The 26,840-nt window shown below is 36.3% G+C and overlaps 1 protein-coding gene across 4 annotated transcripts in view; it reads right to left on the bottom strand.

The window, feature by feature from the left end:
- The window catches only part of LOC131151699 (uncharacterized), a 157,681-nt gene that overhangs the window by 4,571 nt on the left and 126,270 nt on the right, over positions 1 to 26,840 (bottom strand). For all 4 annotated transcript variants that reach the window (XR_009135746.1, XR_009135747.1, XR_009135748.1 and 1 more), the window contains 13 exons: positions 26,777 to 26,831; positions 17,659 to 17,789; positions 17,024 to 17,536; positions 16,097 to 16,921; positions 15,940 to 16,016; positions 13,777 to 14,230; positions 13,609 to 13,695; positions 11,520 to 11,675; positions 11,226 to 11,410; positions 10,242 to 10,781; positions 9,887 to 10,064; positions 9,645 to 9,787; positions 9,408 to 9,534 (listed from right to left, as the gene is read on the bottom strand). Coding sequence is in view for 1 of the 4 variants with exons in the window: in XM_058103061.1 (XP_057959044.1) it covers positions 9,408 to 9,534; positions 9,645 to 9,787; positions 9,887 to 10,064; positions 10,242 to 10,781; positions 11,226 to 11,410; positions 11,520 to 11,675; positions 13,609 to 13,695; positions 13,777 to 14,230; positions 15,940 to 16,016; positions 16,097 to 16,921; positions 17,024 to 17,536; positions 17,659 to 17,789; positions 26,777 to 26,831 (3,471 nt within the window). In the remaining 3 variants the exon portion in view is untranslated. The remainder of the gene's footprint in view (positions 1 to 9,407; positions 9,535 to 9,644; positions 9,788 to 9,886; positions 10,065 to 10,241; positions 10,782 to 11,225; positions 11,411 to 11,519; positions 11,676 to 13,608; positions 13,696 to 13,776; positions 14,231 to 15,939; positions 16,017 to 16,096; positions 16,922 to 17,023; positions 17,537 to 17,658; positions 17,790 to 26,776; positions 26,832 to 26,840) is intronic.

Here is a 26,840-nt window from a genome sequence, read left to right as displayed (position 1 = left end):
TTTCAATCATTTCATTTACTTATTATGATTTCAAATATGGCAGCTGCCCAACAAATTGGGTGGATTATTTTTTCACATCCTATAGATCTTGTACTCTCTTGAAAAAGCAGCAATTTGTAACCAAGTTTCTCAAAAGTTTTGATTTATTCCTAATTCCCACTGCCAATTCTTTTTAATACAAAGGACATGGATAAGTGCATCGATTATTGGAAGTAGGAACATCAGGTAGGAACAAAGATCTAAAATATAGTATTGTTGATTTTAAAAGAGTAGGGAGTAAGGTGTAAAAATTATAATAGGGTTTAAAAATTAATCCAATTTAATGCCAAATAATCAATATTACCAGCATGGTTTTAAAATTAAGACTGGTGACCAACTGAGTGAAGTCACATGGTTGGTTGGACCAATCAAACAGAAGGGGCAAGCCGGTGGTCGAACTGGTAATATTATATACATACATATATAGTACACACACACACACACACACACACACACACACACACACACACACACGTTAGAAGAACACATATATAAGTTGGAAGAGAATTTGTTCTTTTAGTATTAGGTTGTGTTAATGGGGGAATTTTTGTTTTAAAACTTTATTATTATTAACAATATATAAGAGGACAGACCTGGAGCTGTAAGTAAACTCCAGGAAACTGCTCTTCTTTCTCTTCTCTTCTTTTCCTCCATCTCTAACTTCACAACATGTTATCAGAGCATTGATTTCCTTCAAATATAATTTATCTTGAATCCTTGATTGAGTTTCATACTCTGTTTTTGGTTTTTGTTTTTTCGTTTTTTTGTTTTCCTTATCCTACCCTAATCAGTCCTGAAAACTGTTTTTCTGGTTGGTTTGAGTCATTTAAGGACACCCTTCCTCCTAATTAAGTTCTGCAGCATTCCTGGTAGGAAGCTGTGTGTTTTCATGGTGATTTACTGGTGTGAAGTCAGTTATACTCTGTTTCTAGTATGCCGCTGTTGCTGTTCCTCTATCCCACGGGCTGCTATCAGTTGCACTCTAGTTGTGGTTTGCTGATGATGCTGTTTAGATGCCGTGTGTTCGTGATTGATTGCTTGCAATCTTGTATCAATTGATGGTTGGTTTCAATTGGTGTTCAACGACTTATTTTCTGCTCTTGTCAGAATTTGTTTCCAGTTGCTGCCAGCCATAATGCCTGTAGCTGCTGCCAGTTTGTTTACTAACTGGCTACAGTACTTTGCTGGGGTCTGCCCTCTTGTTTGTGGTTAAATAATTCCTCTTTGGGTATTGGAGTCTCAGTTCTATAGTCGTAGCTGCCTCTTGAAGTTCTGAATTTTGGAAGGTCTGGAGTGTTTTAAGTTGTGTGTGTGTGTGTGTTTTTTTTTTCTTTTTGTTTTTAATATAAAGTTTATTTTAAATAATTTTTTTTTGAGTTCCTGAAAGTGCTTTTTTGTGCTAGTGTATGCTGCCTGAAGATCCTTCCTGTGATAATTCAGCCATAAATATTGCCTCTAATTGTTGTAGGTAAAGTTTTAAAGGAAAGTTTCAAAGGATGAGGGTGAGGTTTGAACTGTGGTTGTGGAGGTGTGTTAGGACAAGGAGCTTTCATGGCAATTCTTGCATTTGCACACACTGCAGCAAGGAAAATCATACAGTTGATTGCTGTTGGGATCACCTTTGGAAACCAACTTGGGCCAACAAGTCTTTTGCAAAGAGAAAATCTACTCTTTATGTACTTCAAATGCGCCTAACCACTCCACCGGGGAGTTGAATACATTATCTACCGCGTCTCTAAAGAAGTTTAACAATCTTTTTTGCATGGTTCAAAAACTCCAAACTAGGTCTTTTACATCTAGTACTACTATGGCCCATTCAGGTACAACTGGGCTTCTTGCCTCTTCACCCTCCTTACCTTGGGTTATAGATTTTGGTGCCTCCTCCCATGTCACAGGTAGCCCTAATTTGTTTGAATCCTTAAACCCCACTACTTTACACTTAAGGTTACCCTTGGTAACACCAGTTTCTGGTGTTGACAATATGTTATATGTGCCTAAATTTCCCTTGAACCTGCTTAATTAGTCAATTAACTAAGTCACATAATTGTTCTGTGACCTTCTTTCATTCACATTGTGCTAATTAGGATCTCCAGACGAAGAGGCGGACTGGTGGAGGGCTTGAGAAGGGTGGCCTGCACTACCGATGGTGGTCATGGTGGAACCAATTCTTGTCATACTTTTCCTTAGTTTCTACTCATGGTGCTTATCTTGATCAATGAGGCATGTTCATGTGTCATTCATCACTTAAAAACGACAAGAAGTTTTTCCTATGTTCAAATCTGTTTCTTGTTTTGATTGTTTTGCATGTTAGTTGGAAAAGCATATTGGACATCTTTTTTGTCTAGAGTTGAACCTGGTAGTAAATCATTGTTTTCTCTTATTCATTTAGATATTTGGGATCTGTGTAAAGTCAAGAATTTGATTGGTCTTCAATATTTTGTGTCCCTAGTGGATGATTTTTCTCGTACAACCTTGATCTACCTGTTAAAAGAGGTTTTTCTCGTCATTTCCTAGTATATCAACGTCCCAAAGCAATTGAAGAGCCTGGCTGAGAATATCTTTTTGAACATTTGATATTGCATTGTTAATGAAAGTAGTTTGCCACATGCACATGCTCTCATGAAACCTTTGATTTATCCTGACCTAATTAAACAATATAAAATGATTTATTTCAATCATTTTGTTGTGAAATGAATGGTGGATGTCACCATCCATGTACCTGCCCCATCTTTCTCATGTTTCCCATGCATGTGAATCCATTATTATTATCAGACAAATCCACTTGCTCCTCCCACGGCTATATAAAGGGGATCACCTGATTGAGATCAGGAGAGGAAAAACGAAGAGTGCAGAGTGCAAATTACAAAGTGCAGAATATTGAGCGTGCAAAAAATAAAGAAGAAAGAAGCAGAAGAGAAAAGAGAAAAGAGAAAGTGAAATATTTTGTAAGATAAAAAGGTGAGATATTTGTACAAAAGTCAGGTATATTTTGTAATTCCTCTTAAAATAGTGGATTTCAGATCTCATCCGTCCGTGGAGTAGGTATAAACCAAACCATGTAAATCCGGTCTTACTTTTATTTATTATTTATTTTTCTTTTATTTTGCTTGTGCTCATTACTTTCTAATTATCCACGTTTATTTATTCTTGTATTATTTTATAGCACGTTATCAGCACGATGCTCTACCTAGCTGATATATTTATATATATACCGCCTTAATGGGCGGTTTTATTTTTGTTTATTAATACCGCCTCAATGGCTGGTTTTATTTCTATACTGTTTATATATATATATATTACCAATCTCTAGAAGAGATGGTAAAATAGTTCTTCTGGAGAGGCTATATATTTAATCTCCCGAAGATATAAGTCTCCTGAAGAGACAATATATTTAATCTCCAAAAGAGATAGTAATTGTTTACCTCTTAAAGAGGGTATAATTTTAATCTCCTAAAAAAAATAAAAAATAAATATTATATTACTATTTTTGTATTATTTTAGTTAGTATGTTTCGCTTTTCTAAATCGCTTTATTATTGTTAATTTATTCAAATGTCGAGCCTAAGCAAAGTTGAGTTTGTTCCCCTTAACATCAAAGGCAACAACTATCTTTCATGGATTCTTGATGTAGAAATCCATTTGAATGCAATGAACTTAGGAAATACAATATTAGATGGAAATATCACATCCTAGCAAAATCGCGCTAAAGCCATGATCTTTATCTGACATCATTTAGAAGAAGAATTAAAAATGAAATACCTCATTGTTAAAAACCCACTCGTCCTATAGAGAAATTTAAAAGATAGGTTTGACCATAAAAATACAGTGATTTTACCAAAAGCTCGATATGAATGGTTGCACCTAAGGTTGCAAGATTTTAAAACTGTCAGCAAATATAACTCAGCTCTACATAAAATTAGTTCAAAGCTAAAGTTATGCGGAGAAAATATTACTGATGAAGACATGTTAGAAAAAACTTTTACTACTTTCCATCCCACTAATGTGCTCCTGCAGCAATAATATAGGGAAAGGAAATTTACTTAATTTTCCGAACTTATATCATGTCTTCTTGTCGCTGAACAAAATAACGAGCTTTTGATGAGAAATCACCAAACCCGTCCGACTGGTTCGACCCCATTCCCTGAAGTGAATGTAAACACATCTCGTGATCGAGGGCGAGGCCGCAAGAATGGTCGTAGGTATGGTTGTGGCCGTGGTCAAAATAATTACTGGTATCGACGTGTGGTAACAAACCCCCAGAAGAGGGATGGCCCCCAGAAGAGGGAAAATGATCAGAATCAGCGACCCAAACACTATGAAACTAAATGTTACAGATGCGGAGGAAAAGGTCATTGGTTGCGTACCTGTCGTACACCCAGACGCTTTGTAGATTTATACCAAGCTTCCATAAAAGAAAAGGAAAAGAGTAAAGAAATTGAAACAACTTTTGTTGATAATATTGTTTCAATGGACCTTGATACTAAACAGTCCAACTCTGTGTATCTTGTTGTTGCTGATTTCCTTGTAAATCCAGATCAAAATAATGATGTAATATTTTAGGACATATATATAGTAAGTAATATTGTATTTTGATAAATTGTTGCTATTATTATAGTAATGAGTTTTTAAAATATTTGTTGTAGTGAAAATTATCTTAAAGCTTTGAATGAGCCTAAGATGTCTATGCAAGAAGTTTGTTTAGCTGACAGTGCTACAACACACACAATTCTCCGAGATAGAAAATATTTCCATTGTTTGAAAATATCATTAACAAATGTTAATACAATATCTAGGTCTACAAATTTGATTGAAGGCTCCAAAAGAGCTGATATAAAGTTACCCAATGGTACTTTATTACAAATCGATGAAGCTTTATACTCTAACAGATCCAGAAGAAATCTGTTAAATTTTAAAGATTTAAAGACTCAATGGGTATCATATTGAAACCACAAATGAAGGTAGTAAAGAATTTCTTTACATTACTTCCATTATTTCTGGGCAAAAAACAAATTTTAGACAAATTGCCAACCTTATCTTCTGGACTGTATTATACAAAAATTAAAGCAGTTGAATCATATAATGTCTTGCACTAGAAGTGCAATGACCCAAAGTTATTTACACTTTGGCATGATCGTCTTGGACATCCTAGAGATGTAATGATGCGAAGAATCATTGAAAACACATATGGTCATCCACTAAAGAACTAGAAGATCCTTTTGTCTAGAGATTTCTTGTGTACTGCCTACTCTCAAGGGAAATTAATTGTCAAATCATATGTTTTGAAAATAAATTTTGAGTCACCTAGTTTCTTACAAAGAATTCATGGTGATATATGCGGACCAATACATCTACCATCTGGACCATTTAGATACTTTATAATTTTAATTGATGCATCCACTAGATGGTCACATGTTTCTCTGCTTTCTACTCGAAATGTTGCTTTTGCTAGACTTCTTTCTCAACTGATTAGATTACAAGCTCATTTTCCCGATTATCCAATTAAATCAATTCGTATGGATAATGCTGGTGAGTTTACATCCCAAACTTTTGATAACTATTGCATGTTACTCGGAATAGATGTTGAACATCCTGTTGCTCATACCCATACACAAAATGGTTTAGCCGAATCTTTTATTAAGAGACTTCAAATTATTGCTAGGCCTATGATTATGAGAACCAAATTGCCCATAGATGTTTGGGGACATGCTATTCTTCATGCTGTATGTTTAGTTCGTATAAGACCAACTGCTTACAATAATCTTTCACCCATACAATTAGTCTCTGGGCAACAACCTCATATTTCTTATTTAAGAACTTTTGGTTGTACAATATATGTTCCTATTGCCCCTCCTCAAAGAACTAAAATGGGTCCTCAACGTAAACTTGGTATCTATGTTGGTTTTGATTCTCCCTTTATTATTAGATATCTCGAACCTTTAATGGGTGATTTGTTTAAAGCGCGGTTTCAAGATTGTCATTTTGATGAAACGGTATTCCTTACATTAGGGGGAGCAAAATTAGTGCCCGAAGCACAACATGAAATGCCATACGTTTATCTCATTTAGATTCTCGTACAAATCAATGTGAACTTGAAGTTCAAAAGATTATACATTTGCAAGGGATTGCAAATCAATTACCTGATTCTTTTGCAGATACCAAGGCAATACTAAAATCCCATATACCTGCTGCAAATACTCCAGCACGTATTGATGTCCCTAAAGGACAATAACTAGCTAATAAATCTATGGCGCAAGTTAAACGTGGAAGACCTATTGGTGCAAAAGATAAGACTCCCAGAATGAGAAAATTGAAATCTGTAAACGCTCCAGAAGAGGTTAAAGAGGTAAGTAACCCAATCGACATTCACAAACCTATTTTTCCTAAAAATGAAATCCCTATTTTAGAATCTCTTGAAGAGGAATCTCTTGAAGAGAAAACTCTTGAAGATACATCCCTAATAATAATGAGATCTCAATACATTACACAGGAGAAATTTGGGATAGAAGTAAAGTTGTTGTCAATAATACATTTATATATGCAGTAGCTTCTGACATTACTAGAACTAATGAGGATCCTGAACCAAAATCTGTGGATGAATGTCGATATAGAAGTGATTGGCCAAAATGAAAAGAGGCTATTACATCAGAAATAAACTCTCTTTTAAAAAGAAAAATTTTTGGACCTGTAGTCTAGACACCAGAAGATGTCCAACCTGTTGGATACAAATGGGTATTTGTGCGCAAGTGAAATGAAAATAATGAAATCACTCGATATAAAGCAAGACTTGTGGCACAAGGTTTTTTGCAAAAATCCGGAATTGATTATGAAGAGACATATTCTCCTGTAATGGATGTAATCACTTTTAGATTCCTAATTGGGCTAGCAGCCGCTGAACGACTAAGCATGCGTCTTATGGACGTAGTAACAACATACCTATGTGAATCGTTGGATGGTGAAATTTATATGAAAATCCCTGAAGGTTTTGAGTTGCCTGAAGCAAAACCTAGCAATATATATTCAGTCGAACTCCAACGTTCCTTATATGGATTAAAGCAATTTGGGCGCATATGGTACAATCGATTAAGTGAGTACTTAGTGAAAGAAGGATTCATAGACAATCCAATTTGTCCATGCGTTTTTATTAAAAGATCAGAATCCGGATTTACTATAATTGCTGTTTATGTTGATGATTTGAATTTAGTTGGGACTCCTGAAGAGCTCACTAAAGCTGCTAATTATTTAATGGCAGAATTCGAGACGAAATATCTAGGAAAGAAAAAATATTGACTTGGCCTACAGATTGAACATTTAAATGGAGGAATTTTTGTTCATCAATCTAAATATACTGAAAAAATATTGAAACAATTTTATATGGATAAAGTTCATCCTCTAGGATCTCCAATAATGATGCGATCACTTGATGTTAAGAAAGATCCATTTCGACCTCGTGATGGGGGGGAGGAATTATTTGGTCCTGAAGTACCATATGTAAGTGCTATTGGTTATTTGATGTATCTGGAAAATAGTACTAGACTTGACATTGCATTTGCTGTGAATCTACTAGCAAGATATAGCTCTGCTCCTACTCGGCAACATTGGAATATAATTAAATACATTCTATGTTATTTGAGAGGTACGTCTAATTTGGGTCTATTTTACTCGTTTAATTCCAAATCTCAACTAGTAGAATATGCAGATGCTGGATATCTATCCGATCCTCATAATGCTAAATCTCAAACTGGATATGTATTTCTTTATGGAAAAACTGCTATATCTTGGAAATCGGTGAAGCAGACGATTATAGCAACATCCTTCAATCATCCTGAAATACTAGCTATTCATGAAGCTAGTAGAGAATGCGTGTGACTTAGATCAATGATTTCTCAATCAAGGATATTCTAACAATTTTGTATGAAGACAACGCCGCATGTACAGCTCAACTGAGAGGAGGATACATAAAGGGTGACAGGACAAAACATATCCCTCCAAAATTTTTCTATACGCATGAACTCCAGAAGAATGGTGATATAGATGTACAACAGATCCAATCAAGTGATAATCTAACAGATTTATTCACTAAGGCTTTGCCAACTACAACATTCAAGAGACTGGTTCATCTTATCGGAATGAGACATCTTAAAGATATTAGTTAGATAAGTCAATATATGGGTGACATCCAAGAAAGAGTGTTGTGAAATGAATGGTGGATGTCACCATCCATGTACCTGCCCCATCTCCCTCATGTTTCCCATGCATGTGAATCCATTATTATTATCAGACAAACCCACTTGCTCCTCCCACGACTATATAAAGGGGATCACCTGATTGAGATCAGGAGAGGAAAAACGACGAGTGCATAGTGCAAAATACAGAGTGCAGAATATTGAGCGTGCAAAAAATAGAGAAGAAAGAAGCAGGAGAGAAAGGAGAAAGTGAAATATTTTGTAAGATAAGGTGAAATATTTGTACAAAAGTCAGGTATATTTAGTAATTCCTCTTAAAATAGTGGATTTCATATCTCATCCGTCCGTGGAGTAGGTATAAACCGAACCACGTAAATCCGATCTTACTTTTATTTATTATTTATTTTTATTTTATTTTGCTTGTGTTCATTACTTTCTGATTATCCACTTTTATTTATTCCTGTATTATTTTATAACACATTTCACATTTTTCCTTTATATCCTTAAAAATTCATCCCTTAATGAGAAGCTTTCTCTCAAAAATAAATAAAATAGATAAACACATCAATAAATTTCAAGACTCATTTTATCCTAAGAATTGTGCCTCTGATTTGAAATGAAGTTAACTACTCTCATGGGCTAAAACTAACAAACTCAGGATGTACAAATGAATACATCGATAAATTTCAACTCATTTTACCCTAGGAATTTTGCCTCTGGTTTTAAATAAAAATAACTACTCTCATGAACTAAAACTAACAAACTCGGATGCACAAATGGTTGGCTTAATGGAAGTACATAATAAAGATGCAGCTGACAACATCACAACTGGGTAGTGACCCATAACCTGACACCACTCCTAAAGACCTTCTGCTTAAAAATATCACTAATCAGTTATAGTGAGACCCAATCATAAAAAATCTGTTGTTTGTTACACTTATGTTGTGAGTAGCAAGCAGGTCACCATAGAGTAGGACATTTTGGTGTAACACAAAATATGTGCTCAAGTCAGATTTACTTAGTTCGTCAAATTGCAGGGATAACTCCTGCAAGTGCCACTTGTCTACTATACCTCTGGGCTTGAAGGCTCAGCTAGAAAATTTAAAGGTAACATCTACAACAAGAATAAAAAGAAATCAGAAACTAAGGAGTTGTAAAGAATGGAAGATGGAACCATAATGCTTACTGGCATATTTTCTGTATTCCCCAATGCAGTCATCAAGGATGACCAAAACCCAAGAACACCTCTTGGTCGTTGAGTTGGTGACATTGCCATTGACACTTTGAGTCGAACTTCTGAGATGTTAAGAACCCTGTTATTTTAGGTTGTATCAGTCGAGAAATATTTAGACCAAAAAAAACCCCAAATCTACACCATGAATCTGAAGTTTCAAGATAAAATTTCAAGATAAGTTTTACTTACCCAATTTGAATACTTGGATCAACTGAAACAGCAGTTGTTTGAGTATCATATAATCTATTGAGGTTGGCTTGCTGGATCATCTCATGAAGGCGCCAAATGATTGGTTCATGAATGTTTATCAAAAAAGCTGAATTTTCAGGTCCCTGGTTGCAAGAAATCAGTAAATATTGTCAACACAAATAAGACATGAGAAAGAACCATAGTTTTTTTACAGAAGAATTGAAAGTTTTAACATTGCTCACATGGAAACCAATGTATGGATAGACACACAAATCTAATGACCCATTTGATTGTAGGGTCATCGAGAATTTCAAGATATATTCAGTCTCCTCTCCAATTCTTTGGGGCCTGAAGAGAACTGGCATTGGAGTTAATGGTAATTGGTTATCCACTTGAATTCTGCTCATTCTTAATTTGAATCTGTGATAGAAAACAATATTAAAGCTCCTTGTACAAGTGATATTGAATCATCAGATGTCACACTCAGAAATATAAGAATATCTAGAAACTAGTAAAAAAATAAGCTTTTAAGCTGAATGATTAATTCACCCAAAATAGTTTTATCAACCATTAAAATCATTAGAAGCAAAAACTCACCGACTAATTCCAGAGCCTAAACCAGTTGAATAGGACAGCAGAAGATTCTGCACTGACAGATATAATATCTCTTCAGGTGTATGATCAATAATAGACAATCCAAGCTCAGCAAGCTCAACATTAACATGAAATTCAAAATTTGAGGTAGATGGTAACTCTTGATGTTGAGAAACATTCCTAGGAAGCTGTGACAGAGATGACGGAAGCCTGTTACTCATGATTACATGGGATTCATTATCTGGCATCCAGTCACTTATTCTAACTACATTCATTTTCTCTTCTTTTAGGATAGTTACACGAATAGCTCTAGCAGGTCCACCTGCCACAGAGATTGGCTGGTGATCAGAAATCTCATCAATATTGTACATCTCTGATTTTGATGGGTCAGACCCATCAATCAAGAGTTCTAACAATCGTTGCCTTCCAAGATCTTCCCAGAAAAACGAAGCTGCTGCATTAGGAAGAAGAGATCTCCAAGAATCGATAGCACCATCCACTTGCCGAAAACGAATGGGTAGAAACATAGAACAATTTTCAATCCTGTTTATAGGCAGGTAATCAGCTATTCTTCACACTAATTCAAAGAAAGAACAATATTCACCATCCACCAAGACCACCCCCCCCCCCCCCTGGGGGCTGGAAATATATAAATACATAAATACATATATATATATACATTTTTTAATTTCCCAAAAGTTCCCTAAAATTCAAAAAATAGAGAAAAAAGGTGCAAAAAAGATTTTATAGTTGTATGTTTGGTACCTCTAGTAAATATATTTTTGAATTTAATTCTGATGTCAATTGAATTTGTACATAATATGGGCTAAATATTTGGAAAAAAATAACAACAGAATTCAACAAATCATTACAAATATCTCAAAATTTTCAAGGTTCCTCAACAATAAATCTAAGAAGTAAATGGTGAACTTTGAAGGCAAAAAAAAAAAAAAAAAAAAAAGAAGAGAGAGAAGGAATGCCACAAACCTGTAAGGACTTGACAATGAAATTGGACGGAAGATAACTTCATAACGTGAGCTTTTTGCCCCACTTCTAACTTCTACTCGTAAATACACTTGATCTGTTCCTGAATCTTTCTTCAATGAAATGCACATCAGACCTTCTGTATGTACACTAAACGGCGTACTCCATTTGTATCCATCCAATTGCAACTGAAATAAGAGGTAAACTCCACCAATGAGTCAAAAGAAAAATATATTTTTTTTCCAAGTTCAAAGGAGGTTTCATCAACTTAACAATAGGAGAATTGATTCAGATTACCTTCAACAGTTCAGCTTTGGTGGAAGACTGCCATCCAAAAGGTTTTGGAGGATCAGTGGGATGAATCCATTCAACTGAATGAGTATCACATTGCTGCAGGCATAGACTGCAACCAATCCGATTTATAAACAAAGTGTGTGGCTGAAGATGAACAACCTGTGAACAAAACAACTTAGCACTGGTTAATTAACAATAGGATTTACATTTTCTGCAAATATAATAGCTCTTTAATCTTCAAATTATTATAGTATGCATTCAAGTGCAAATTATACAATTTTAGCTCTTTTACACTCCACAACCTTGGATTCTGTGAGCAGAATTCCTTTTCTTCCTGGTCAATTCATTTACTTATTATGATTTCAACTATGACAGCTGCCCAACAAATTGGGTGGACTATTTTTCACATTTTATTGGTCTTGTACTCGATTGAAAAAGCAGCAATTTGTAACCAAGTTCCTCAAAAGTTTTGATTGATTCCTCTTGATTTTTTCCTACTGCCTATTCTTTTTAATATAAAGGACATGGGTAAGTGCATCAATGATTGGAAGTAGGAAGATCAGGTAGGAACAAAGATCTAAATAAGGTATTGTCGATGTTAAAGAGTAGGGGATATATATATATACATCTAAGAAAATAATAAAAATCTTAGAAAATTTTTGTACAATATTTCCTCTTATTAAAATGTTTTTTGAAGCTTATTATTATTATTATTAAATATTCAAAGATAGTGAGAAAACATTTGATTCAATAAAAAATTATATATAAACATATATAATTATGCACGCACACATGAGCATACATATATTTATAAGTTTCCAAAGAATGTAGCATCAAACAAGATTTTGGAAGATCATATAGAATAACATGAATTAATTGTGCAATGTACTGTTAACTGAGCAATTTTATTTTTTATTTTGATATTTGAGGGAAAATTTAAACAAAAATATAAAACTACTTGGCTAACAAATAAAAAAAAAAGGTTTGCTATGAGATGGGTAGGAATTTATAATTGTTATTTTTTATCTTCTAATTTTAAAAATTTACAATTAAAGAAAATTTAAAATTGATTCAATTAGAACCATGAAAATATTAAACTTTTGTCCAACGATTACAAATATTACTAAAAATATCTGTTAGATAACCACTTTACCTAAAAGCTTAAGCTCTTAGATTGTATATCAAATCTTAACACTCCCCCACACGTGCAGCTCGATTGCATGTCAAGAGAAAAGCAAACAATGAATAACGCCCATATTGGGAACTATATCATTTTTTAATAAATACTTACATTAAATGTGGGCAAAAAGACTAGAACACGCTATCCAGGACCTCCTAGGAACCATGGGCTCAGCTACCATGTTGATTACTACTTAGCCTAAAAGCTTAAGCTCTTAGGCTGTGGGCCAGCAATATATACCAAGCCTTAAAAGTATCTAATAAAAAAGTCCGGTTAAACTAAGAAAAAATATTATATGAGGGTGAAATTGTTGTTATAATTGATTTAGTACAAGATTAAGCACTTAATTAATGGTCAAGTAACTGAAAGGGGTGTGAATACAAACTAATTAAATCAAGGGCAGATATTGCTTTTGTTTTTTTTTTGTTTTTTCCTTTTCAAAAACTTGAGGTAGGTAAGAATCAGAAGTTGAAACATTGGGGAGGTTTTGCAATTGATCCTTTTAAATATATTATACTTTTCAATTTATTGAGCATATTCACAATAAACCTGCAGCATGAACTTTTTAAATCTCTCTCCAGAACAAATGGTATGTTGGACTGGATATCTATTGGTCTCTCTGAGTCACCCTCAATTATAATTTGTTGAGTATCTATTGGTCCTAGTAAAGGAAATAACAAAAATTGAAACAAGGTACAACAGGGGACTGTAAACATCAACAAGCATTTACTAGAATGATTAATGCGAATGGCAACTAACATTAGTCCTTGACACAAGACCTACCTTTTACCGAAGGACCTCAAAGACTACCCAATGAGTTTGTTGTTATACATGGTAGCGGATGCAAACTAACTTATTACCATTGATTCAAGAGTAACAATCATGATGGGAGTGCTAAGATAAAATAGTAACCTTTGTTCTGTCTGAGGTCATATTCATTACTGCTGAAAGTCTGTAATAAGATCCATCAGAAGCAAATGCCTTGACATCAACACGTTCCTGTAAACCAAGTTTCCATGATAATAGGAACTTACAAATTACAAAATGAATAGAATTAAATTGATTGACTATCCATGTTACCTTTTTTTCCAGTTCAATAAGTGATATTCCAGGACTGAAATTTTCAGAATAACGTATAGCAACTGAAATGCCCACACGTGGAGAGAGATATGTGTCATTTCGAGATGAAAAGAGCATTACCCCACTACACCCTGCATAGTCCTGTGGAGAAAGCATGCTAGGTATTGGAGTCGTATCCTCAATTTCTTCAAGTACTTGAAGGTTTTTTCTTGAGCTAAAAGTTTTCCTGTCCATTGTGTTTGTAGGATTTTTAAATGCTGTTTTAGCAGACCTAACTGCCTTAGAGAGAGAAAGGGAATCTGTTTCAGCAGTATCCAAAGGTTCAATCTCCACCACTCGATATGCCAAAGATAGGGATGAATCATTAACAATCCAATATGGAATAAAAAACCTAATGGTTTTTGGGGCAGCATTGGTCCCTCCCATGTCACGTTCAATGCTCACACGTAATCTCCTGCAAATATGATAGTTATGATGGTAATTTATAACCTAATCAAAATAATCATTATTAATGATAATTATGAGAAGATTCGAAGTTTTTAAATATCATGAATGGAGCTTCTCAAATGCAGATATCCAAATAATGACTTCTTCAATTTAAAATAATTTAAAATTATGTCATGAATTTATCATGGAGAAAGGTATAGAATAAAAAAATAATTACCCTTCTTCTTTTCAAAATCATAATATCATGCGTGCAAAGAACAGATAAATTTCAATTATCATTTTTTGATGCTCATATAGGTGTTCATGTACATTGAAATGTTTTCTTAGTAAGTAAAAAATTCATTAAAGGGCACTAAAGGGTGCCAGCCCATGAACAAAAAAGGAAATAACATGTATATGGTAATGTGTTCAAAAAATCCAAGGCAGTGTGTATATCCAAGTATTGTCCACTAAACAAAGCAGATAAGATCTTAAACCATCTATTGACAGAAACATCTCAACTTCAAAAGCTCTTCTGTTCATCCCTGCTCACAACCTAAAAAATGGTGAGAGAGATCAAGGCCTAAGCTTCTTTCCTCTCTGCAAAGGACAAAGCCCAAATTTCCAATCAAACAGGGCCAGCTCTTTCGCCCAAGATAAGGCAACAATAGCAAAAAGCCAACTCCCACGAATTTCTACTCCAAGAACAGTGTAATAGAATGTGGTCCACTGATTCAGCTGCATATTTGCAGAGAGAACTCGTGGACATTAAAATGTTATCATCATGGAAACAGAAATGGTTGATCTTAATTAGAATAATTATTAAAAGGATTCAAATGTAGTTTTGGAGATGAAAGAAAGGAAGTTGAAGCGTCCTATTTCAATTTGCTAGCTTGTTTAGCATCCTGTGGATGGGGACTCCATGTACAGAAAGTACCATGACAATTGGAATACTGAAATAAACTTATCAAAAAATCCCCAGAAGAAGACAGATGCTTCTACAAACAGCAGAATGCCAAATCAATGAAAGAACTGACTAGCACCCCACAGTTTTTCATAAGATATTTAAGGAATGATATGCATAAGAAACTATTATTGTAGATTTCACAACCCTATTATATAAGTTCGTAAAGGATCTTAAGCAGGTTTGAACATTGAATATTACAAGCTCAAGTTTTCAAAACCAATTATGCTGCCTAATAATGAAAAGTATGTTAAGCTAAAATATTTATTCAGCAGGTCTACGATAGTGTGCATGAGTGCCAGCGGGTTTTCTTGCACATGTGCATGTGGGTTTGTCACACTCATGTAACTAATAGATGCACTTTCTGAAACAAGAAATATTTGAAAGAGAAGGTTTTTCAACAGAAAAAAAAGGGAGCTTTTATATTGTTATATTCCAGTTCAAAGCATCCTCATTTCTAGGAAGAAAATATAAAACAAATTTCTCAGGTAGTGTTTGGGACTTGGGAGCATGGATTTGGAGTTTTAAATTTGAATTTGTGTGGGTTGGAAGAAAAAGCCAATATAACTTTATACTAAGTTTTGTCCAAATCCACACAAATCCAAATCCAAGGCCTGAAATCCATATTCCCAAATGCAGGGTCATATCGTTATGAATGCAACATAAAAATGAAAGGAGAAATAAAGGTGAGAATGTTTTCTCAGAATTAAAAAAAAAAAAAATGCATGACAATTGCAGACTGCGATTATGACAAGTTCTTGGAAAACACAAACCTTTTACTTTGCTGGTGAACCATCCAAAATGATGAAACATGGTTATTAGATGAAAGATCCAGAACAAGAACAGGGTCCTGAAAAAGTCATACGAGAAGAAATTTACACCCATCACGTTTTAGACACAGTAAGACTTGAATGTTAACAAAGTTTTTACCTTTTCCAAAACCCAACCACCTTGAACAAACAATGAAAGATAAATAGGCTTCTGCACATCTGCAAAATATATATGCACGCTGTTGCGTGAAGATATTATACCATGTTTTCGCTCAACAGCACTCCCTTCTTTAGTTTTTTCCAAGATAGTGAATTCCGCTGGACAAGGAAGTCGGTTTTCCAATTTCAGAGGAGAGTTTATAGATATTTTCCAATCGTAAACCGGTGAATTTAGTTCTGTGTGAAGAACTGATGCATCTGCACCCACACTGAGCCAAAACTGCTTACTTCCAGTACTAGGACAACAATACACAAGTACATCCTTCTTCTCTAGCTGATTCAATTTGAATGTAGAAATGGGTTTTTTATATTCTTGCTTCAAATTATTTTGCCTAGAGAGTGAACCTTGATCAATTAAGGATTGGTCCTTTCCATTAGGATTGCCGGAACCAACAGTGACTGTATGACCCCATGAGTATGGGGCCTGAGGACAGTCTACACAAGGACGAACTCGCAAACACTGACCGGAATCCCTAGACATACTTCTCCACGGCAAGACAGCAGAAGACCCTGGACTTACAGAGAAAACATTGTTCACGCAATTTCTGTTGCGCTCAGTAACTTGCTGCCTGGTACGAATCCAACGTCTTCGGCGAGCAGCATCAGAAGCATATTTCGTACATGACTTTGAAGATGTTGGAGGCCATTTCAAGCTCTGGTAGTCAGGTCCATATGCCCAGCCATCAACGTCAACGAATGATGATTTATCAATGCTCCATGTTGATGACCATTTCCATCCCGGAGGAAGGGGAGGTTCAAAGAAATCCTTCCAAGTAAATAAATAGGAAAGTGAACAAATATGTTTCACTTGGTGGTAAAAAATAAAACTACAGCAATTGATGGAAAGAAGGACATGAAATTTACTCACCTTTGACGAATATGAGAAGTCCCTAGTGCTCCAGCGCCCAGGATCATTAGCACGAAAGCCAGGCCACTTGCTACCCCAGCCAGAAAATGGATGATACCGTTGATTTTCAAAAATCTCTTCTACCACAATGTTGTGATTGCTAGGTTCAGCAGAGGCATCAAGACTAATCATGGACAGATGACACACAGAAATGTCCAATTTAGTATCTGAATCATTTACAACAGTTGCGAGACCCCTGAATACCACATGCTTCTTGCCATTCTTCATGATGACTTCCATTGCAATTGAATTTTCTTCTAATGATTTGGGAACCACTGACAATGGAAGCATTGACCGAAAACTCTCCCATGGGCCACCTGGACACAGTGCCACCCAGAAACCTATATCTGTTTCAACATCATTCACAGAACCAGTATTCTCTTGGAAGGTTGGTAATGTTTTCCTCTCAAAATAACTAGTAGAAACCAAGAGGCATCTATTGTCATGCATGTCTTCATCATTGGCAAGTTGACCCTAGATTGGAAAAAAATAAATAACAAAGAAGCAAAGAGAATGTGAAGCTCATAGATAAAGATGTATAGAAACAAGTATTTGCAACAAAAAATCCATAAATGATGCAACATAAATGAACCCACCCTTCCCCTCAGTGGATATGATACAATATTTTGAGCATCATATGGTTGATGCAGAATCCTGGTAGAAGCTACCTTCTTCAGTGTATTTGCACCACATCCAATTGAAAAAGAATATGCACCCACCACTTCACCTGCATAATCCAAACACCAAGTTTATGAGTAAAACACAAGTCATTGTTTGCATGCATGCACCATTAGAGACCCCAGCAGTTTGTTGTGGCTTTAATTTCAATAGATTTGTAAACAGTAAGTATATATTATCACAAAAGAAAAATATATTAAGAAAGAGGAGAGAATATTACAATCTATGAGAAGAAAAAGAGATTTCATAGAAGGGAAAAGAAAAAAAAAAAAAAAAAAAACAAAAAAGAAATAAAAACAAAGGAAAATAGAACTAACTGTTAGAGGTTATATATATATATATATATATATATATTTTAGTAATATTATTATTTAGTGTGTTAATATGTTAATTAGTTAGAGTTAGTAAGGGTATTACTGTCATTAGAATGTATTTATTTTGTATTATAAATATAGGAAGAGAGTCAAGTTAGGTCATTCATTTTAATCAAATTTTAACATGGTATGGTATCAGAGCGTGAACCAACTTAAACCCTATTCCCCTCAGCTGTAGCCAGAAAACACCATTACCACAGCTGTTCTTTCCAGATCCACCTCCATCCCATATTATTTCATAAATCCAACCACATACCCATAAACAGAGCCCCCCGATGACCCACCCCACAAAACCCCATCGCCAGAGGAAACCCCAAGCACCCTCACGTGCCGGCCAAATGTTGGCAGGGCGGACCCCATGTGCTGGAGCGTGAGTTAAGTTCCGGTCACTTTTTTATTCTTTTTTACTCTGTCATGCTCTGATTCCTTCTTTAGGCTGCATTATCAAGCTGTTAGGCCAGTATATTGCTAAAAAATTGAACCTTTTTCGACCATGCATGCGTGGTATTCCATTCATTTCTGTTCAGGGTTTGTGAAGGTTTCTTTGTGAGTTTTTTGGAGCCATGGCAGCGATCGTATGTTCAGTTGTGAGGCTGTGGCAGTGCTATATCCGTTGGTAAGTTGTTCACATCGTCCGTGGTTGTGTCGGTGCTTCACATAGTTTGTGATTGTCCCAAATATTGATTGCTCTTCTTGTTTTTGGTGTGGTTGCTGATTTGTGAGTGCTGTGGCAGTGTATATCATGTTTCTTTCGCTTCCCTTGTCAGTTTGGAAAGCACTATCATGTTTCTTTCGCTTCCCGTGTCAATAAATAGGCTGCAAGCGCTTTTATGTTAGTTTATTCAGATGTCTGGGGTCCTAGTAGGGTCGTGTCCAAGTTGAGTTTTTGGTACTTTGTAACCTTTGTCGATGATTATTCAAGAATGGCTTGGTTATATTTAATAAAAGATTGTTTTGAGTTATTTCATGCATTTTGTGTCTTTTGTTCTGAAATAAAAACTCAATTTGGTTTGTTAGTTCGAATACTTCAAAGTGATAATGCTAAAGAGTTTTTTAGTGCACAATTCACTACTTACATGACTTAGTTTGGCATTGTTCATCAATAATATTGTGCTCACACTCCTCAACAAAATGGGGTTGTAGAGTGGAAAAAAAGACATATTCTTGAAATCATTTGCACCTTACTTTATCAAATGCATGTAGCTAAAGTGTTTTGGAGTGATGCTGTACTTACTACTTGTTATGTAATCAATAGAATGCCATCCTCTGTTCTTAGTTGAAAAATTCCCTACTTCGTTCTCTTGCCTAATTCACCTTTGTTTTCTCTTCCTCTTATATTTGGGCGTGTATCCTTTCTTCATCAACTAACTCCTGGGGTGGATAAGTTGGATCCTCGTGCTACAAAATGCGACTTTCTAGGCTACTCATATACACAAAAAGGATATTGTTGTTACAGTCATGTGCTACATCCCTTCTTTGTTTCTGCCGATGTTACTTGCTTTGAGTCTACACCTTACTACAGCTAGTCACTGAGTGCTTTTGAGCTCAATGAGTCTCTTCCTTTGCCTAATCTTCCAGATTTTACGTTTCTGTCCTTGCCCAAACAACCATTTGAGTCACCATGTAGTTTGAGTCCTTCTCATCATCTTGATAAAGAGTCCCCTTTAGCTTCTACTACCACGCCTTTGGTTTCCTCTTTTGATGATCACACTACCCATGATGTTGATCCTCCTATTGCTGTTTGGAAAGGTAAACGCACATGTACTCAACACCCCATTTTCAACTATGTTTTTTATGACTCCTTGTCACCCTCCTATTATTGTTTTGTTGCTGCTCAAACTACCCTTCCTAAATCTGTTTTGGAAGCCTTAGCCCATTTTGGGTGGAGGCATGCTATGGTTGAAGAGATGAACGCTTTATATGACAATGGTACTTGGGACATGGAACCCCTTCCTCTTGACAAGTCTATGATTGGTTGTTGCTGGGTTTACAATATGAAAGTCAACCCTGACGGTTCTATGGCTCGTCTAAAGGCCCGTCTTGTTGCTAAGGGATACACTCAGGTGTATGGTTTGGATTATTCTGATACTTTTTCTCTGGTTGCCAAGCTTACATAAGTACGCTTGTTCATCTCCTTGGCTACTACTTGTCACTCACTAGCCTTTGCATTAGCTAGATATGAAAAATTCCTTCTTGCATGGTAACCTAGAGGAGGAGCTTTATATAGAGCAACCACTTGGATTTGTTGCTCGGGTGTTTGGGGGGGGGGGGGGTCAGGTTTAGTGTGTTGGCTCAAGAAGGCTTTATATGGTTTAAAACAGTCTTCCAGAGCATGGTTTGGTCATTTCAGCGCTGTAGTATTTGAGTTTGGTCTTCGACGATGTGCTGTGGATCATTCCGTATTTTATTGTCATACTTCATTGGGTAGGATCCTTCTTGTTGTTTATGTCAATGATATTGCTATTACAGGTGATGATGATAAAGGTATTTAGAGTCTCAAACTTTTTCTATAGACTAAGTTTTAGACCAGAGATTTGGGACCATTGAAATACTTCTTGGGTATAGAAGTATCTAGATTACGTATTGGAACTGTTGTGTCACAGAGGAATCACAGAGGAAGTATGTTTTTGATTTGTTGGATGAAGCTGGCTTGTTGGGATCTAAACCGGTTGATGCACCCATGGATCCTAAGAGCAAGTTAATGCCGGATATGGGTGATTTGCTACCTAAACCTGGACAATACCAAAGACTCGTTAGAAAGTTAAATTATCTCACAGTTATTTGGCAGGATATATCTTTTGCAACAAGTGTTGCGAGTCAATTTCTAGATTCCCTGAGGACAAGTCATTGAGATGCAGTAATTCCCATCTTGAGAGAGGTCTTTTATATCGTGATCAGGGTCACACTTATATCTATGGATATATAGATGCAGATTGGGTTGGATCGCCTTCCGATCGAAGATACACCATTCGGGTATTGTATCTTGGTTAGTGGTAACTAGGTTTCTTGGAAGATTAAGAAACAAATTGTGGTGGCAAGGTCAAGTGCTGAATCAGAATATAGAGCTTTGGCTCACACAGCTTGTGAACTAATCTGATCGAAGAACATGTTGTAAGAATTGGATTTTTCGCATTCTCAACTTATGAAGTTGATGTGTGACAATCAAGCTGCTTTTCATATTGCCTCCAACCCGGGCTTTCATGAGCAGGCGAAGCACATTGAAGTTGATTGCCACTTTTTTTTGGGAGAAACTTGTGCAGAAGCTCATTACAGTCACTTATATGAAGTTGGACATGCAGCTTGCTGATTTGTTTACCAAAACATATTTTTTTTTTTTTTGGGGGGGGGGGGGGGGTTGCACGTGTTAAATTCACCATTGACATCTTCACCATCGCCATAACCTGACTCCATGATTGATGATCTCGCTAATTGCTTTCAACTTTGCCACCAGCCTCAACATAGCGATCGCTAGCCAACTCACAAAGTTCATTTTGAAAACTTGACCACCAATCATCTTAAGATCCACCAAGGACAAAAACTGAACATCCCTTACCCACCGCCATCCCTTAAATTCACCATTGACATCTTCACCACCGCCATAACCAGACTCCATGATTGATGATCTCGCTAATTGCTTTCAACTTTGCCACCAGCCTCAACATAGCGATCGCTAGCCAACTCACAAAGTTCATTTTGAAAACTTGACCACCAATCATCTTAAGATCCACCAAGGACAAAAACTGAACATCCCTTACCCTGCTACCCCAATCCTAACTCCATAAAGTTCCCCACCTTTATTAAATGAATCATAATCCAATATTGCATGTTACCCAATCGAATGCCACAAAATCCCATCCCACTGACTGAAAATAGTCAATCCATGAGACAAACATTTAGCAGCACCTGAAGATAATCTCATCCATCTACTATGATTTTGAATGTGGTCAAGAATGAACAAATATTAATTCATCCCCATTTTTCCAACATTGAAAGTTTTTTCGCAGTATTGCTGTTGTTGTGTTATTGCTATGTTAGTAAGCATAAGTAAGGGTAATAATATGGTCATTGTCATGTATTTGGCACATAATAGTGAATAGACCTATCATCGTAACCTAATGGTAGCAGCTGCAATCCAACTGAAGCCTGAAACCTTAAATCTGCTGCACGTCCACCATCTTAGGAGGATCATCCACACCACCAGAGACCAGAAAAAAACTCCAGAAGTTGCCAGAAAACACAGGAAATTCCTGCACGTCACTGCCAATTCAGAATCTCCAGAACCCCTTTAGTTCTTTTTATTTTTTTATTTTTTAACTTTATGCAATACCAACCCCATATTACAGCCATAGAACCTGCTGATCTATCATTCTATGAAATTTTATTGCCAGAGAAGGTCCCCAAGCCTCCATGTGCCGACTGAAAGTTGGAAGCTCCAACCTCATGCACCAGTAAAAGAGAGATTTTTTAGCACATTTTTGCTCCGATTTTTTCTTCCTGAATGCCTTATAAATTTTCATACTCCATAACTTCAACTTGTTGGTGATGTCTTTTGTTCCAAGATCCAACCTTTTTGGTTGTCCACTAATGGCACTTTCTTCAGGAGTTTCTTTGGGCTGTAACAGTGCCATGCTGGTTTGTTTGTGACTCACTTGTGGTTGTTTTCGCTGTTGACCTTGTTCATGTTGCTTTCGTTTGTGAGTGTTGGGACGGAGTCCAAGAACACTAAAAAACACATTGCTTATTGTGTGCTTCTAATTTGCTGTTGTAGTCAAGGTTGGTTGTGTTGGGATGGAGTCCACAAATCCCAAAAGTATGTTTCCCTCATTGGTCACTTGGCCATTAGTGGACAACATGCTATAGCTGTCTCAGAATTCAAGGTTCTTGCAGTATCTGGCATCCCAACAAGCATCTCATCACGTCGCATCATTTGCTTAGAACAAGTAAAATAAGATAAAATATATGAATTGTAAATTTCAGCCATATAAAGGAGGAATGTTGAAGATAAGATTAAACTAGATAAATCAAGAAATCAACAACACTATTAGCTTTTGATATCTTGGACCTATTATGAAAGTCGAAGGAGAAATTGAAGAGGATGTCATACATAGAGTTAAAAATGGTTGGGTAAAATGGAGAGATGCTTCAGACGCGCTGTGTGATTGTAGAGTACCATTAAAATAAAATAAAAAAGTTCTATAGGACAGTGATAAGACCATCCATGCTACATAGATAAAAAAAAATGTTGGGCAACTAAGAAACAACATTTTTTTTTTTTTTTTTTATGATAAAGAAAATAAATTAAGGATGACAATGTACAATCATAGCAAGGATACTAAATCCTAAAAAATATAAAATAAAATAAAATAAAAATAAACATAAAAATGAAAAATAAAAAACTGAAATAATTAACCAAGAAATCCCCTCAAACCTTTCCCACCATAGTTCACCGAACACTTCAAGTTAGCTAATTCCCATTGACCCTTCTTCACCTTGGATTTGCCACCATCGAGCCTGACTTCGTTACCTCCTTGATCAGATAACCTGAGGCCCGAGTCATCCAATAGCCTCTGAGTGTCAATACACTTCCTAGGAATTACATCTTGACCAGGGGGAGGCAGAATTCCATCCTCAACCTTTTTATTATCTTTGTGATCCTCATCTTCAAACAGGTTATTACCTTCTAAACCATTTAAAGGAGGAGGCAGCACATAAGATAGATCCCTGAGACAATCAATAGAGGAATTAGAAGAATATCCACACTGTTCTCAAATATATTCCAAAAGTAGACCTTTTCCAGACTTAAACTCACTACTCCCTAAGCTGTCCTCATTCGACACATCTCCCCATCTCTTACTTTCCTTACTCAACTTAGCCCTCTTAAATATCTGGTGTTTTCTCACTAGATAATTCTCGCTTTTCTTCAACAGATTTCGTCCCTTCAATACCCATCTGCATATTCTTTCGACAATCCCACACCTTAACACTCCTCAAATTTTCCAAAAAGACTCCCTTTCCAGCTTGAATTCCTACTGAAGAAGAGATAAAATCCTGTTTTCCCAACTCACAGGAACTAAAATTCTTTGAGCCATACTCCCCCATAACATTCCTTAAGCTCCCCTTAATGCTGTTTTCCTCCAGCCAAGGATAATAATCAAACCTATCAGGCCTTTCTACTCCTTCCAGCTTCAGCACTTTACTTGTATCAGAACATCCCTCGTCATAACCATCTAGGCTTTTATTTGAAGAAGAGTACAACATTGGAACACCTCGTACTTCATTCAAGGAAGGATGCATTTTGAGATGTTGCTGCTTAGAAAGACGATGAACCCCCATATCATCCCAAAATGTAGTCAAAGAGACTCCCTTACATTCAGGGGGCTGTATAGAATCTTAAACTTTCCCAGCTAAATGCCCCATCTGCTCTTCTTGGGCTTTCCCAAATGAGTGGCCAATCTGCTCTCCTATATAAGCATCTCCACCGGCCAAGCCCATTTTTAAATCAAAGGCCTGCTTTTGGTCTTCCTTAGCCAAAAATCGCAACAAAGAGTTTAATAAACTCTTATTATTTTCAAGAAGCCAGCCCAAATCAATTTTAATAGACAATAAACTAGGCCCCGCCCACTCTAATTTCGTCAGTCCATCTTCCAAGCTTATAAACTCTATCTGCCTCTATCTTCGTCCTCTCGATGTCCACACAAGAAACCCAAGCTGCTTCTGGTTTGGATTGCTCAGACGACACCATCACCTTCAACTCCCTCACCTGTGCTTGAGATGCTGCCTCAATTGACCTTCCCCCATAGTAAGCACAAACCTTTTCCTGCAAATTTTGTATGGACCAAATGACCTTCACCATCGCCTGCACTTCCAGCAATGACTCAACTCCAAGCGCGTTTTCCATATGGCTTCTTACTAACTTCCCCATTTGGGCATGATTGACATGAAGTCGCCAAAGTAGCGAAAGCTTCCACAAACCACGACCACCCTTCCCCATTCAGCCCTTCGGGAACAAAAATGGAGTAGTTCTTACCCCCTCCATCCATGTCCTAATTCCATGGAATTACCTGCCCTAATTACATGAATCCCCATCCAATAATCGACATAACCAACCCTAAACCTTCGAAATCCCTTGCCCAACTTATAGGCGAGAGCCGAGAATCTTTGAGAAAACCATGAGGCAGCTCCTGAAGAGAGACAAACCCACTGATTGCACTTTTGATTCTTCTCAAGAACGAACAAAGATTCGATCTTCCCTACCTTATCCAGCCTCAAATCGAATGACTTCCCTTCGATTTGGATGGAGTGAACCCCCACCATTACGCCTAACTAGAAACATGAAAACAATCGACTAGGAAATTGCAATGGAAGGGCAAAATTGAGATAAAGAGAAACATCGCTGCTCACAATTATCATAAATTTTCAAATATACTTGCACACATCTACAAATGATTACCTAGCACATAAAAAAAAAAAAATGGAGCATTATAATTTTTTGGGTGATAATTTCAAGAGTTGCTAAGGTGGATGAGTGACACAACATTAAAGGATAAAATAAGGAATGAACATATTCTCAATAAGTTAGGTATAGTACTGGTAGAAGATAATATAAGGGAGGGGCGACTTAGATGGTTTGGGCATTTGAAACACAGGCCAAGTAGTGCACCATTATGAAGGAGTGAGTTAGCCATTGTTAATGGTATTAGAAGGGGAAGGGGTAGGGGTAGACCTAAAACAACTTGGAATGAGGTAGTGAGGAAGGATTAATAACTCTTTAAGTTAGTCAATGAAAATTCCTTCGATTGTGTGAATTGGCGTAGGATTCATATAGCCAAACCTCACATAGTGGGACTTAAGGCTTCTCGTTGTTGTTGTTGTATTGAAAATTTTTATATGAAATTCAGTTTAATTTCAAATTTTCATGTGCTCAAATCACTCTATTTAAGTTTGTAAATTCAAAGTTACTGATTTATTTCTTTTATACAAACAGTCCCTCCAATCTCTTCATAACTCATGACTTCGTGTATGCATGCACATGCATCGTGTGTGCACTATTTCTAGTGCATGTGCATGTGCACACAAGTTCCATATCCAAATTATTATAAAAAAGTGGCCATTCTGATTCTTCCAAAAGAACATTTGATACAGCTGCCAGGAGCAATATCTTGACAAAGCATGAAATTCAGTTAAAGCTGATCCATTATTTGGACACTAATTATGAAGGAAGCATGAGAAGAATGGGAGTCACTAACGGACTGAGAAACTCAGTAGTAATGTGTAACAATAGCCAATCACTTAACTGAATTTTCTGCAAACAACAGATCCAACACAAATGCAAGTGTTAGGTCACCACTGTACCTAAAATCTTAAGCTGTTAAGTTGGGGGTCAATAATGTATATCAAACTTTAACACTTCCCTGCGCAGCCTGATTGCATGTGAAAAGATAAACAAATGATATATAGTACCCATTACAGGGAATAGGAAAATTTTTAACAACCAAAGTACAGAAAATCTTGACACGCTTGCACACACACTTGTTTCTTAAGCTGTTGATTGATTCTTAAAGAGAAGGATTATAAGAAAAAATTACAAAAGGTGAAGTCAACATAAGTGCACGCATCTTCATGTGATGGAGTTCTAAGTTCAGGGCCAATGGGCCAAATATACCTTTTCCTGCTTTAGCTGCAAGGTTCGTTACCTCCACTTCCAGCTTAGCCATCCCCTGCAACAA

This window comes from Malania oleifera, chromosome 3 (genome assembly GCF_029873635.1).
Source record: "Malania oleifera isolate guangnan ecotype guangnan chromosome 3, ASM2987363v1, whole genome shotgun sequence".
Classification (NCBI taxonomy): domain Eukaryota; kingdom Viridiplantae; phylum Streptophyta; class Magnoliopsida; order Santalales; family Ximeniaceae; genus Malania; species Malania oleifera.
Note: the sequence above shows the minus strand (reverse complement) of the source record. Positions and strands in the feature narration are given on the sequence as shown.